The sequence below is a fragment of the Hyperolius riggenbachi genome, chromosome 9 (genome assembly GCF_040937935.1).
Source record: "Hyperolius riggenbachi isolate aHypRig1 chromosome 9, aHypRig1.pri, whole genome shotgun sequence".
NCBI lineage: Eukaryota > Metazoa > Chordata > Amphibia > Anura > Hyperoliidae > Hyperolius > Hyperolius riggenbachi.
This window is the reverse complement of record NC_090654.1, coordinates 129,312,014-129,327,595: the sequence shown is the minus strand read 5'-3', so window position 1 is coordinate 129,327,595 and position 15,582 is coordinate 129,312,014. Positions and strand designations below refer to the sequence as shown.

Here is a 15,582-nt window from a genome sequence, read left to right as displayed (position 1 = left end):
CATAAATGGAATCACTACACCAGCCAGTGGACCACACATGACATTATCATATACTTCAGGGCTGTTTTGCAGGTTGGAGGGGGTGACCTTTCCTAGTGTTGGATGTGGATGAGAAATGACTATTAATAAATAGCCACCTTTGAATTCAAAGAAGCAATGAGCATTATTTTTTTTTTTGAAAGGTGTACATTTGTATTGTTCATACATAAGCACTCCCTATTAATTAAACAATATCTTAATTTTTCATTAGGCTCTCAGTTGGGACAAAGCAGAGCGGCCCTAAAGGTGGATCACATCTTTGTTCCAGAAGTCAGATTACTCACTTTTCGTGAAAGAACAGAAGATGGGTCAGCTCACTTCAAGATATCCTGGGGGTAAGATACTTGTTATGGTCTGTAAAATGAACATCTTACATGAACATTAAGTTTGAGTTATGATTGAATATCAGTTTGCAGATTAACCCTTTATTCTCATATGTCACAGCCTATGTCCGACATTGGCCTTTTCCTGCATAGATCCAGTGTTGGGCATAGTCTGACATAGGAAAACTGTCTGGCGCTGTTGCCGGATAAAATCCACAGCCCCAACCTCTTCAGATCAAAGAGTTGACCTAAATCTGACCATTTGATCTCCACTGGCCCCACCCTCCGCAGCTGCGCCACATCATATAAATAATAAGTGGGCGCATTTGGGCTGTCACTAGGGGCGTCGTTGCTGAATCTAGATTGACATGGCATCAACCTATGTGCATTAGTCTCAGACACTTTGATCTCCTCCAGCACTATGCTGTACAATGTAATAATGGAATTACGCTGGTGTGTGTGCTATGGGGCAGAGCTACAGCACACAAGCTAGCTCTGGCCCCTCCCCCTAGTTCCAGGTCACCTCCTCGCTTTAGATCGAGGAGGTACAGACCTTCTGGATCACCGTTGCAGCTGCATTTTTGTGATCACCCACGTCCCCCCAGCACACAAGAAAAAGTGCGTGGGGGAATGTAGGTGATTGTGAAATGGATTGAAAAGGGTTAAACATGGAAATGAACTGCATTTTATTTTAAATTACCATTTTTTTTACAATTTTGGCCTATACGGTTTAATACAATTTGACCACCGTAAGACCCTGAAGCCCCAAAACTGTTCCTTACCTATGTTTCAATTTGCTCAGGATAATCTTTATTTGTATTTTTTTTTACTTATTCCTCCACTGCTCATTTATTAAAGCCCAATTTAAAAAAATAAATGACCAGATTGCCACAGGAATATCTCTATAACCCAACTACCTGCGGCGTTCACCCAAAACTATAATAAACAATAAAATGGGCACATTTAAGCCTTCTACACACACAAGATTTTTCTCCCTTAAAATGATTCTTAGCAAAGTATCTATTGCAATGATAGCAAAACACAAAACAATATGCATACACTGCTCAACTTTCTATTGAGAATCCTGCTATGGTTGGCCCGGGTATTATTAGGCCCCTTCACGCTATTGCATCATGTTGTGGTACTCTCCCCGCCACTTCCATGTTGCAATGACCATTAATTTCATTGAGATTGGCCACAGTACCAGCGTTGTGACGCGTTGTGATGGAAGTGCTTCTGACGAGGCGGAGGCAGCCCAGACTCTGCACTGCATTGCCAAGCGGTACAAGTGGTATCACTCGGCAAACGTTTGAGTTAGTCGATGGCACCACAAAAATATTTATAGATTGTTGCGTAGTGGTGCACCACTCATTCGTAGATAATGAAAAAAAATCAGTGACTTATTTCCTGTCCAGCAGGGAGCCCGTCACTGAGCGCGGTTGGAGCTATGCAAATTACTCTGCAGGCGCAGTCTGCCGCAGGGTGTATAAAATACAAAATAGGTGCGGTGCGATGGTCCTGCAGTGGGCTCTCCAGCAGATCACTAAAGAGGAGATGGCCAACATTGGGACACCGGCATTTACAATAGATTATGACAGGAGACAATCATGAATGACAAAAATCTATTATATGCACACACATAATCCACCATCGGGAGGCTTTGCACCGCTGATACTGATCTTCTCAGCCCCACACTTCCCCAGAGGCAGAAAAAATGTGTCTCTGCAGCCACATAAAGTTTTACTTTGTGTGGCTGATAAGAGGAAGGCAAAATAAACCCTTACAAGGTTTAGACCAATTAGTCCTAAAAGGCAAAAAAAAAATCCCTCTGAACGCCAGATGGTAAATAAATAAAATCCCTGGATCGAAACCACTGGGTATTACTTAGTAATTATAGTCATGGATGTTCTTCAATTCAAGTAAAGCATCCAAGATCAAGTTAAATGCAGGTATAGATTTTGCCATAACTACTGTATTTTTTGGACTATTAGACTCGCTTTTTTTCCCTCAAAAGTGGGGAAAAAGTCACTGTGTCTTATGCGTCCAGTGAAAAATGGCGCCAGTTAAATAATGGCGCCCCCTTCTGCCCGATATTAGTTTAAAACGATATTTATCGTTTTAAAGGTTAAAATAGTGCAGACCTTTTTAACGAAATGTATCGTTTTAAAACTTGTTTTTTTTTTTGTCCTGCCTGAACAATATTTATCGTTTTTGAGCTCTACTTTGCTGCCGTTTGGAAAATGTCTGCCTGCCGACTTTAATGTTTAATAGCAAAGCCCCCTTAAATGCTAAAAACACCAAATTTGCAGGGAATGTTAAGAAAAAAATTGTGAATATGAGGAAAAAAATGTTTTCAAAAAGACCTTATAGTTTGTGAGAAAATCGATTTTGAATATTCTCCTTCTGACAGTGGGAAAATTAAACGCCCGCTGACTTTAGCGGTTAATAGCAAAGCCCCTTTAAATGCCAGAAACACCAAATGTGTAGGGAATGTTAAAAAGAACAGTGGGAACAAGAAGACATTTTTTTTTTCAAAAAGACCTTATAGTTTTTGAGAAAATCGATTTTAAATCTTCGAAGAGGAAAAACGATCTATTTAAATCGCTAATGACGTTTCTGCGGAAGCAATTCCCGCCGAATTTAGCAGTTAATAGCAAAGTCCCCTTAAATCCTAGCAACACCAAATTTGCAAGATATGTTAAAAAGATACTGGGAAACAATATTTAAAAAAAATTGAAAAATTGTATTTATTTTTTTTTAAATGTAAATTTTTGTGTTATGTTCTGAGTGTGGAAATTTTTTGAAAAAAAATTACGTGGGGTCCCCCCTTCCGAGCCTCTGTAACCCCTTGTCTCCCATGCAGGCTGGGATAACCAGAATGTGGAGCCCCGGCCGACTGGGGCTTCGCACCCTGAGCTATACCAGCCCGCATGGTCCATGGTATGGGGGGGCTTCGGCCAAGCACCCCCCCCCCGGAGCCCTTGTCCAATCCATGGACAAGGGGCTCTTCCCCACCTCCGGTGCCCCAGGAGGAGGTGGGGGCGACGACTCCCTGGGGGGGGGGGGGTTCATGGTGGCATCTGGGAGTCCCCTTTAAGAAGGGGAACCCAGCAATACAGACTCTCAAACGCAACAAGGCCCCAGGCCCGGATGGTTTCAACAATGAGTATCTTCTGACTCTTGCCAGCTCCCTAGTACCAAACCTCTTATCCCTATTCAACTCCTTTCTAGATGGAAGTACTATACCCAGTGAATATTTAGAAGCAATAATTACGGTGATTCCTAAAACAGGGAAAGATGAGTCGTCTCCAGCTAATTTCCGTCCTATCTCTCTGTTAAATACAGATCTTAAATTATACGCGAAACTACTGGCAAACCGCCTGATGCAGATAACCCCAAACTTATTGTCCTATGACCAAGTTGGATTCACAAGAGGCAGGCAAGCGGGAGATGGAACAAGGCGCATGATGGGTCTGATCAGACATGTGGAGCTCTGTCAAATGCCTTCGGTGCTTCTAACCTTGGATGCCGAGAAGGCATTTGACAGAGTTCATTGGCAATTCTTAAGAAGTACCCTCCTTAAGTTTGGCCTATCAGGACCTATACTTGCAGCAGTTATGGCTTTATATTCAACACCATCGGCCAGAGTCAATGCAGCAGGGTTCATATCCAAACCCTTCAACATCACAAATGGCACCCGGCAAGGATGCCCCCTGTCTCCCATTATATTCGTATTAATGATGGAAACCTTAGCTCAAAGAATCCGTTCAAATAACAACATAAAAGGGGTCAAAATTGGGGGAAAACATCATGTTATTAGCATGTTTGCGGACGATGTTGCATTGATTCTGACCGACCCAACTAAATCATTAACACATCTATTAGAAGAACTGAAACTGTTCTCTTCAGCTTCTTTCTATAAACTAAACCATCATAAGTCTCTCCTCCTAGCATTTAATTTAACCCTCAAGGAGAAAAATCATATCTCTAAGACCTTCCCATTTCCCTGGGCTGAATCTGAAGTTCCTTATTTGGGGATTAAGTATCCTTTCCAACTGAAAAAATGTATGCCCGCAACTATATCCCCTTATTAACTGCCATTAAAAACGAGTGCTCAGGTCTATCAAAAAGATGGCTATCTTGGTCGGGCCGGGTAGCCACTTTCAAAATGTTCATCTTGCCCAAAATTCTCTATCTGTTTAGGACAATCAATATACCACTAAAAAAATCATACCTATTAGATCTGAAAAGATGTGTGTCTCAGTTCATTTGGCAAGGGAAAAAAGCAAGAGTCTCACACAAAGTAATGACTCTACCAAAAAAATGGGGCGGCATGGGCCTACCATGCTTGGAATCTTACTACTATGCAGCCTCGCTAGACATGGTTAAACATTGGTGGGATCCACAATCGCAGAAACCTTGGGTAGAAATAGAAAAATATCTTTTAACTAAAGACCCCCACATAGTAATAAGAGGTATGATTTTAGGCGCAAAGACCCCTTTGTCCCAATACCCAACGATTAAGGCCATACTTCTGGCATGGGAACACTTCCTTAAACATCCTCCCGACACAGCTCAAACACACACTCCCAATATACCTCTATCAGTTCTCCATCAGTTCATCCCAGACCTTAATTTACAGCATTGGCGTGTAAACAAAGAAATATTGTTCAATGATTTATTTGAAGGCCCCAAAATTAAAACCTTTGCAGCACTCCAGAAAGAATTCAATCTACCCCAGTCTCAACTCTTTTCATATCATAGAATATTTCACCTGATCAAATCAAGAGACTTACGAATTCCACAACTACCAACCCGAATCATTACCCTATTAAACTTCAAGGGCCCGCATAGGGGAGATATCTCAACATGGTACGAAAATCTACAAACGAACCCTTATTCACCTCTCAAGCGTTTTGCCCTTAATTGGTCTAACGACCTGAATACTCAGATCTCAGTGGAACAACTTATTAAAGCTACAAATATGATCCTAAAATTATCCAAATGTAACACCCACTGGGAACAATCTCGCAAAATTCTATATAGATGGTACTATACTCCAAGAAGGATAGCTTCCTTCTCGAAAAACATATCTCCTCTATGCTGGCACTGCTCTACCGACCAAGGAACTTTGCTACATATGCTTTGGGAATGCCCAATAATTTTCGCCTTTTGGAAAAAAGTTGAAGCTCTCATACAAAGAGTTCTTGAACAAAATTTCAAACTCCTCCCCAAACTAGCTTTATTAATGGTGGGAATAGAAGAATTTCCTATACTAGTTAGACCGCAAATAGCACACATCCTATTCGTAGCCCTTTCACTAATCTCAAATAACTGGAAGTCAGCCAACCATATATCCATTGAACACCTAAAATATACAGTTCAGAAGAACATACTGATGGAACAAAAAATTAGATACCAGAATACAGGGAGAGTCTGCCCCCTTAATATGCCTAATTTGTGGATAGGACACTAATACTCCATAGAACAGCAACTAGATACGAAACTAGCGTTATATTATTGACTTAGAGATCAAGCCTTAACATCATCATCAGGACCAGATAATTAAACATGACAAGCTCAGACCGTCAATGGTAACCACAATAATAAGTTCACCATATATTTTTCCTTTCTTTCTGTTATGTTTCTGTTATGTTTCTTTATTTCCTTTAAAATGCTGACTCCACGACTTATGTTTTTTCTTTGCCTATGCTGAATGATGCTGGAAAATACTACACCACTAATATTTGATTAATACACGCTATACAAACGACCACTAGTAGCTCATTGGGGTCCTTAGGACCAACTGCCCAATGAGAAATGGGTTGCTATTCCTAGATGGGGGGATATAAATGTAATGTCCCTGAGTATCCTATGGAAGAACAACAAAAAATAAGTGTATGAAATAACTGTGCTATTATACAAGAATGACAAATCCATGTATGCATATTCAGTAACCACGTTGCTTATGATACAAAGTTTATGTTTATATATATCTGACTTTTTGAGCAATAAAGTTTGATGAAAAAAAAAAAAAGAAGGGGAACCCAGATGCCTGCCCCCCTCCCAGGAGAAATGAGTATAGGGGTGCAAAGTACCCCTTACCCATGTCCATAAAGGGTTAAATGAAATAAAAACGCAACAACGAGAAAAGTCCTTTAATGTTCTAAATTAACCAGAAATACTTACCTGTACCTTTAAGAAAAAATTCCCACGCCAATTAGGTCCCACGACAGTATCCTCCATCTTGCGATCTTCAGAAATACTTACCTGTACCTTTAAGAAAAAAATCCCACGTCAATTAGGTCCCACGACAGTATCCTCCATCTTGCGACCTTCTGTTACATCTTGATTGAAGATCTCCGCCGCCCCCACGCCACACACGCCGCCCCCGCCGCACTGCTCTCAGCTATACTTAGTATAGCTTAGAGCAAAAAGCATCTTTAAAATGTGGCTCCAATGGCCCCCATTGGTTCCTTATCAGACCAATGGGGATCAACAACGCAACAACGAGAAAAGTCCTTTAATGTTCTAAATTAACCAGAAATACTTACCTGTACCTTTAAGAAAAAATTCCTACGCCAATTAGGTCCCACGACAGTATCCTCCATCTTGCGATCTTCAGAAATACTTACCTGCACCTTTAAGAAAAAATTCCCACGCCATTATCCTCGGAAAAGGTCCCACGCTATAAAGTGTTATGTCCCACGACGACAGTATCCTCTGTCTTGCGATCTTCAGAAATACTTACCTGTACCTTTAAGAAAAAAAATCCCACGTCAATTAGGTCCCACGACAGTATCCTCCATCTTGCGACCTTCTGTTACATCTTGATTGAAGATCTCCGCCGCCCCCACGCCACACACGCCGCCCCCGCCGCACTGCTCTCAGCTATACTTAGTATAGCTTAGAGCAAAAAGCATCTTTAAAATGTGGCTCCAATGGCCCCCATTGGTTCCTTATCAGACCAATGGGGATCAGGAGGATCCCCATTGGTCGATGAGGAACCAATAGGGAGCCTTGGAGCCAAATTTTGAAGATGCTTTTTGCTTAGCTATACTTAGTATAGCTGAGAGTGCGTCTATACAGACGCATTACCGCTAGCTCCCGCTGCCCTCCCTGCCTCTCACACCTGTCACCCTCACCCATGCTGGCACCCAATGCACCCATGGGTGCCTGCATGGGTGAGGGTGACAGGTGGTGGGAGGCAGGGAGGGCAGTGGGAGCCAGCGGTCATGCGTCTGTATAGACGCACTCTGAGCTATACTAAGTATAGCTAAGCAAGAAGCATCTTTAAAATTTGGCTCCAAGGCTCCCCATTGGTTCCTCATCGACCAATGGGGATCCTCCTGATCCCCATTGGTCTGATAAGGAACCAATGGGGGCCATTGGAGCCACATTTTAAAGATGCTTTTTGCTCTAAGCTATACTAAGTATAGCTAAGAGCAGTGCGGCGGGGGCGGCGTGTGTGGCGTGGGGGCGGCGGAGATCTTCAATCAAGATGTAACAGAAGGTCGCAAGATGGAGGATACTGTTGTGGGACCTAATTGACATGGGATTTTTTTCTTAAAGGTACAGGTAAGTATTTCTGGTTAATTTAGAACATTAAAGGACTTCTTGTTGTTGCGTTTTTATTTCATTTAACCCTTTGTGGAAATGGGTAAGGGGTACTTTGTACCACTATACTCCTTTTTCCTGGGAGGGGGGTGGGCATCTGGCGGTTCCCTTCTTAAAGGGGACTCCCAGATGCCACCATGAACCCCCCCCAGGTAGTCGTAGCCCCTGCCTCCACCTGGGGCAAGGGAGGCGGGGAAGAGCCCCTTGTCCATGGATTAGACAAGGGCTCCGGGGGGGAGGGGGAGGCTTGGCTGCCCCTCCCCCCCCCCCGGAGCCCCCCCATACCATGGACCATGCGGGCTGGTATAGCTCAGGGTGTGAAGCCCCAGTCGGCCGGGGCTCCGCATTCTGGCTATCCCAGCCTGCATGGGGGACAAGGGGTTACAGAGGCTCGGGAGGGGGGACCCCACGTCATTTTTTTTTTTAAATTCCCACACTCAGAACATAAAACAAAAGTTAAAATAAAAAAAAAAAAAAAAGAATGTTTTAATTTGTTTTTTCAAATATTGTTTCCCAGTATCTTTTTAACATATCCTGAAAATTACGTGTTGCTAGGATTTAAGGGGACTTTGCTATTAACTGCTAAAGTCGGCGGGAGTTGTTTCCCGCAGAAATGTCATTAGGCGATTTTAAATGGATACTTTTTTACTTTGAACTTTTAAAATCGATTTTCTCACAAAGTATAAGGTCTTTTTGAAAAAAAAATTTCTTCTTGTTCCCACTGTTCTTCTTAACATTCCCTACACGTTTGGTGTGTCTGGCATTTAAAGGGGCTTTGCTATTAACCGCTAACGTCGGCAAATTTGGTGTTTTTAGCTTTTAAGGGGGCTGTGCTATTAAATGTTAAAGTCGGCGGGAAGACATTTTCCAAAGGGCAGCAAAGCAGGGCTTAAAACGATAAATATCGTTCAGGCAGGACCAAAAAAAAAAGTTTTAAAATGATAAATTTCGTTCAAAAGGTCGGCGCCATTTTTTAACCTTTTAAAACGATAAATATTGTTTGATAATGTAAGTGAATGGGGCGATATTTTTATCTATCAGTGTTGGGCGCCATTTTTCACTGACCCGGTATCTTATAGTCCAAATGCAGGGAGTTCCTGACTTGTGAACACCTGCCAATATGAACCTCCAATCCACCACAATGTTGGGGACTCCCTGTACTTTGCCCATGCAGAGGAGGACATGGCACAAACAGAGGACATGGGGACACAAAGGGGCATAATGGAGGAAATTAGGAGGACAGAGGCAGACACATGGGGGACACAGTAGGACACAAGGGGAACAGAGGAGGACACAGGGAGACACAAGAGGTACAAGGGGACATGAGGTACAAAGGGGGCATAATCCACATGATGCCCCTTCACCATGGAAGCACCACGTTTAGTATATTTTTTTCCCTCTAAATCTAGGTATGTCTTATGGTCACAAACGTCTTATTGTCCGAAAAATAAGGTAATTCGTGTGATAATATATTCCACATTTTAACCACTCTTACTGTAAAAAACCTTTTCTTTATGTAGATGAAAAAACTTTTTTCCTCCATGGGCAGGTCATATCTCCTAGTCCTTCGCACAACAATAGGGACAAAAAGCTGTTCTTGTAGGAAACAAAAACGACACAAAGAGACCAGGAGCTTGATCTGGTGTAGTATCGTCAGATTACCAGGAGGTATAGGTGGATAGAGATAATATACTTACAATTAGGTTGGTCAAATAGCAACCACTCATCAGGCATGTGAGGAAATGCCTTCCCCACTCGGCCTTATTCCCGGTGGAAGGATTGGTCACAGCTCCAAACAAAAAGAAGGATAGCACACTTAGGGGTCATCCAAAAGATGCACTGCCCTGCACAGGGGGAGTGCACCTGGGTGGGAGTTGGAGGCGCCTGTGGTGAAACTAGCTGTGTCTTATGCTAGATTGCAATGAACTAAGGTAGACAAGTTACCAAATTTCCTACCTTGAAGAAGTAACATTCACATTCAAGATTTTGGTGAAAACTTTGAGAAGTTGGTACCTTTTCTACCTTAGTCCATTGCAATCTAGCATAAGACACAGCTAGTTTCACCACGGGCGCCTCCAACTCCCAACCAGGGACAAAAAGCTAATCTGCCAAGCTTTTATATTGTGCTTTGATGTATTTATACATCTTAAGTACAGTAGATATCCCCTAAGATGTCTTTTCTTCAGACTAAATAAGCCCAGTTTATATAACCTTTCCTGGTAAGTTAGACCTTCCATCGCTCTGATCAATTTTGTGTCTCTGTGCCTGCTCTAAAACTGCAATATCCTTCCTGTAATGCGGTAATTCGGTGCTCAGAACTGCATGCCATATTCCAGATGCGGCCTTACAATAGAGCTAAATAGGGAAAGCACAATGCTAGCATCCCAATGTTTTATTTCCCTTTTTATGCATCCCAAATATTTATTTGGTTTAGCTGCAGCTGCTTGGCACTGAATATGATTATGTAACTTGTTGTCAACCAGTACTCTTAAGTCCCTCTGCAAGTTTAGACCATTGGTACAGCCAAGATGCATGACATTTTTCAACATTTCATCTGCCATTTGCTTGTCTATATAGCCATCCTTTTCAGATCCTTCTGCAATATGTCACTATCTTCCTGTGTGTTGATAATAATTTTTATCACCAGTAAAAATAGACCTTCTATGTCATTAATAAATACATTGAAGAGTACTATACCCTGTGGGGCCCCACTGCTAACAGTCACATATTTTGAATATCATCCATTGAGCACAACTCTTTGCATTCTGTCCTTTAGCCAGTTCCCTATCCATGCACGCAGATTCTTCCCCAGTCCTTGCATCCTCAAGTTCTGCACTAGACTGTTGTGGGGAACAGTATCAAAGGCCTTTGCAAAGTCCATGTATATCACAGCTACAGGATTTTGGTCCACAGCACAGTAATATACCCTTCACTATTACCGAATAGGATCAGCGCTATAATGGAGGGCAATGCATGTTCTGTGTGTTTATGAACAAATGCATACTTGTGTTATGTAGTGTGTGTGTTATATAGTGCAAAGGAGGCCTTAGCATTTTTGGAACTCAGAGAAGACAAAGGTTTTTTTTTTCTTACCCGGGGCTTCCTCCAGCCCCAAAAGCTGACGACGAGGGACGCATCCATCCTTATGGGGCTGGAGGAATCCCCGAGTAAGTAAAACAATGACCCCTTTAGTCATCTCTGAGTCTCTTCAAGGGTTGCGCAACCCAATAGTTGCCATAAATCATAATAAGTTATATTATTAGTCATAGTAACTACAAATTCCAGCAACAGAGTGAATGAACTTCAAGACCCAGATGTATAAGTAGGGCTACACTCCCTGCAGCACAGTATTGGAAGTCCCAGTGGGTTCACTTCACAGCCCTTATCTAGATACCTGATAAACAAGAATTCACATAGCAGGTTTACAGCTCTCCACAACCCATGTTCTCTTTTGTACAGTAGATGCACTACAAGTCAAAGTTGCATTACAGTCCTCAGCAGCATACGGGATGAACAGCAAGTACCAGTAGCAGACATTCAGGTCTCTAGAACCAAATGGAGGAAGGGTAGAGAGACCGGATATCAGAGAAGATTGAAACTCTTTTCGCTTTAGGAGGTTGGATCTTCATGGTGTCATGGACTCTCCAAGACAGGGTTGCTGGCCTGAGCACAGGTTGCGCCACATGTTTTTTAGCTCCAAGGACGAAATAAAATTGCACTTGTTGTCACTCTCTTTTAATGTATAGACAAATCCTTGTGGTGCCACAGTGACTATTTAATGGGTAGTCGTAGATAGCAGAAATCAGCAACAGATCAGGTAGTCAGAAAGGCCAATGTCAACATCCAGGAATAAAACAGGCAGAGCTTAACCACCAAGTGACCAGACCATTTTTTACAATTCGGCACTTCACAACTTTAACAGATTATTGCTCGGTCATACAACTTCGCACCCAAAACAATTTTATCTCCTTTTCTTCTCACAAATAGAGCTTTATTTTGGAGGTACTTGATTTCTGCTGATATATATATATATATATATATATATATATATATATATATATATAAAACAGCTTTTTTTACTCCCCCAAATTGGCCCTACACTACGCTACATGCACTACATAATACATATATAGACATATGCCTATGATAGGGATTAGATTGTGAGCCCCTCCGAGGAACAGTTAAGTGACAAGCCTATACTCTGTACAGAGCTGCGTAAGATGGCAGCGCTATATTAACATTGAAATCCAATTTACTGAAAAAAAAATAGCCTGCCAGCACTGATCAGCCACTGGCAGGCTGATCGCTGGGGCCAAGTGTTTACAGTGTCAAATCTCGCTCCTCGGGAGATGACACTGAATGGCGGCACTAAGGAACAACAGAGCCACTTTGCAGATGCCAATCTGCGTTAGTGACTTAACCTCTCAAGAAACTGTAACCAAGAATTGAACTTCATCCCATAAGTAGTTGATACCCCCTTTCCCATGAGAAATCTATTCCTTTTCTCAAATGGATCATCAGGGGGCTCTGTTGCATTGTGGGAAACATTAGCTGTTTCCAACTGCCAAAAGAGCAAGCAACATCTCCTTCCAGTGACATCACCTGCCAGCAGTAAAAATGTCACCATGTGATGAATGTCTGAATGTAAATCAGGGAGAGGAAAGATTTTACAATACTGACTAAATCATGTATACATAATTATTGTAAAAATGAAACACTTTTTTATTACATTATTTACACTGGAGTTCTTCTTTAAGTCATGGGAGCACCCACACCCACAAGCGGCAATAATACAGCACTGGAGAGTGGTACTATCCATACTTAAATAGGCCATTTGACATGTGTAGCGTAACACCTCATGCTTGCGCACACGCATACATACAAGCATGCACGCAATAGGGGAGCATGCATGAACAGACCTCCTTCACGCACATGCACCATGCTCACAACAAAGCCTTACTGCCACCTTGTTTACGCAACGCGCATGTGTGAACACCGTCAGACCCCCACGCATAGGGGCACGACGTGCACACAAGGGCCACTGCCAGCATCAATACATACCAGCTGCCTCTTCTGGACAGGTATAACTGACCATGACACTCGGCCACCTGGATCTCAAGATTCTATCTTCATAAAATAGGTGATAAATATTCTGTAGGACACCAGGCTTTCTTTCATGAGGCAACTAGCCCAGAAGTGCCCAAGCTGGTTGTTTGATTGTTTACATGATCATTAATTTCCTGCGGTCGCAAACAACGCTTGCAGATTAAACCAGATGGATTGGGGAACTATTGATCGTTGAAAGAGATCCTTGATCCATCTGCCCATGGGTACATAGCTTCAAACTGCTTTGTTTACTGTTCTAGCAGTGTCATGCCACACACCCTTCAGCACAGTACATTCTTCTCCGCAGACTCATTAAGGTATCATCAGACAATAACAAGCTCTCCTCATCAGCAACATAAATTCCTCCCGGTTTTTCTCATGCCTCTCAGCATGGAAATAGACAATGCTAGGATTTGCCTGTCCATCAAGAGGAGAGGAGAGTAATGAGGAGTGCAGTTGTATTATGTCCTGGGAGCTGAGGCAGCTGCTGGGAAGGGAGGGGGGTTACCTGTATTCAGGCCAGGCATTCCGTGTGCAGATTAGATGTTTGATCTCTATATGATACTGCACTCACTGCCTCCACATCACCAGTTCAGTTTGCAGGCTGTACAACGTCAGTTATTCAAGATGAATTGTTAGGAATCAGAGAGTGACATATTTTTTAAGTATGCATTAAAGATAGGTAAAATTTAATGCAAGTCAGAATCCTTAAATGTTCATTTTTGGTAAAAAAATAAAAATTAAAAAAAAGACTTTCAATCCGCCCTTTTCTTTCCCTAGCGAACACAGAAGAAGAGGTTCATCAGGAGCTGTCTCAGTATGATCTACATGACCTTAAACTGATCTACGAGTATTTCAAGAATGATCTAACCTATGTTGTCGAGACAATGAGTACAAGACGTATCCTGGAGAACCTAGAGTCTCAAAACATCCTCAATAAGGAGGTAACTGAAAAGATATGCACCAAATTTTAGACATAAGCAATTTTGCATCGGTTTTAGAATGTAACTTTTGCCAATAACTGCTTTGTATAGTTCTAATAACATGAAGTGAGTTTTTGTTTCTTATTCCACCAAAATAGCTGTTCTTATCCACACTTGAGCCTTGGTTTCCTAATATGAATATGGTATTTTGCTATATATTAATACCAGCATTTCGATATGTTATGATCTGCACATGTTTATTATGTTTTTATGTATTCTCGTGTCCTGGTACAATGTGTTTTTTTTTGGCAAAAGAAATCAATACTCACCACCTCCATAACTGTCCCATCTGGTCTCACAATATTTTCACCACAAGTGCTGTTCCCCCACTGACAACCATAGCCTCCAGGTTTGTGGCTCGCTACAGATCATGCCTATGATATCCACCACTGGATACTGGCCCATTCAGTCTACTGCAGCAGTAGAAGTTCTGGGGTACCTTTCCTCCTAGGTTCTCAACGTGTTTTACACGAACCCCGCAGGGTACTCCTGATGGTTCCAGGGGGTACTCAGGCGTGATATACTTAACCAAGAATAATAAATTTAGAGTTTTAGAAAATGATAAATCTTATTTTAACAACACAAAATTAGTGTTTTACCTAATTAAAAGTAATAGTAAATGCTTAGAAATTGTTTAGAACCAATTATCATGTACTACGATTAAATATATATTTGTCAAGGGGTACTTGTGATAATGTTTACTATGCTAGGGGTACTTCGTGAGTACAGGGTTTTAAAAGGGGTACATACCAATAAAATGTTGAGAAACACTGCCTTACCTGATATCTGATAGTGTTTTTTTTGTAATAGTTTCTAAATTAATTAGTTTCTAAAACTTAAAACTTAGTTACTGAGTTCACAGCACGATTTGGGTTGAGCTAGGGAGGTAAGAATTATGATGAGAAATAGGAGATTTAAACTTCTCTCTATGTATACCATTGAGGTTCAAACTTTCCTGGCTCTCTGCTGGCCATTGCTCTATCCTGTCTTTAAAGTGGACCCAAATTAAAAATACTAGATTTCAGAAATAAAATCTATTTTCTAAATTATAATAATAAATAGAAGCCTTTTTTCAGCTGCATGATGACAAATATAAAATATTTTACATGTATTGGAGGAACCCCTCCCTTTCTTTCATATTGCCGGGGCAGAATCCGGCAAACTGGTGGAGTAGATGGTGTCCGGCAAAGGAGGAATTGCTAATGGCTGCCACCTGTATAACCCTAGTTATGAAAAGAAAAGGGTGAAAAGCATGCACTGAAATGCTCATAGGCTTGAAGGAGAGTGTATTTATCTTTGTATGTGTCAGAGTGATGCAACTAACTATTTTGAATAAAAAAAAATGTTTGGTTTGGGTCCGCTTTAAAGAAAACCTGAACTGAAAATTAAAAGTCAAAATAACCATACACAGGTCATACTTACCTCCCGTGTAGTCTACTCCTCAATCTCTTTCTCCTTTCCCGCGTCCTGTTTGTCCACTGTGATCAAGGGAATTCTCTGTCCTCCATTTCGAA

The 15,582-nt window shown here is 41.7% G+C and overlaps 1 protein-coding gene across 1 annotated transcript in view; it reads left to right on the top strand.

Moving 5' to 3' along the window:
• LOC137532687 (NACHT, LRR and PYD domains-containing protein 6-like) overlaps nt 1-15,582 on the top strand; it is a 91,608-nt gene that overhangs the window by 16,952 nt on the left and 59,074 nt on the right. Inside the window, exons 2-3 of the mRNA XM_068253502.1 lie at nt 251-374; nt 13,866-14,029. Of these exons, the coding sequence (XP_068109603.1) occupies nt 344-374; nt 13,866-14,029 (195 nt within the window). The 5' untranslated portion in view covers nt 251-343. The remainder of the gene's footprint in view (nt 1-250; nt 375-13,865; nt 14,030-15,582) is intronic.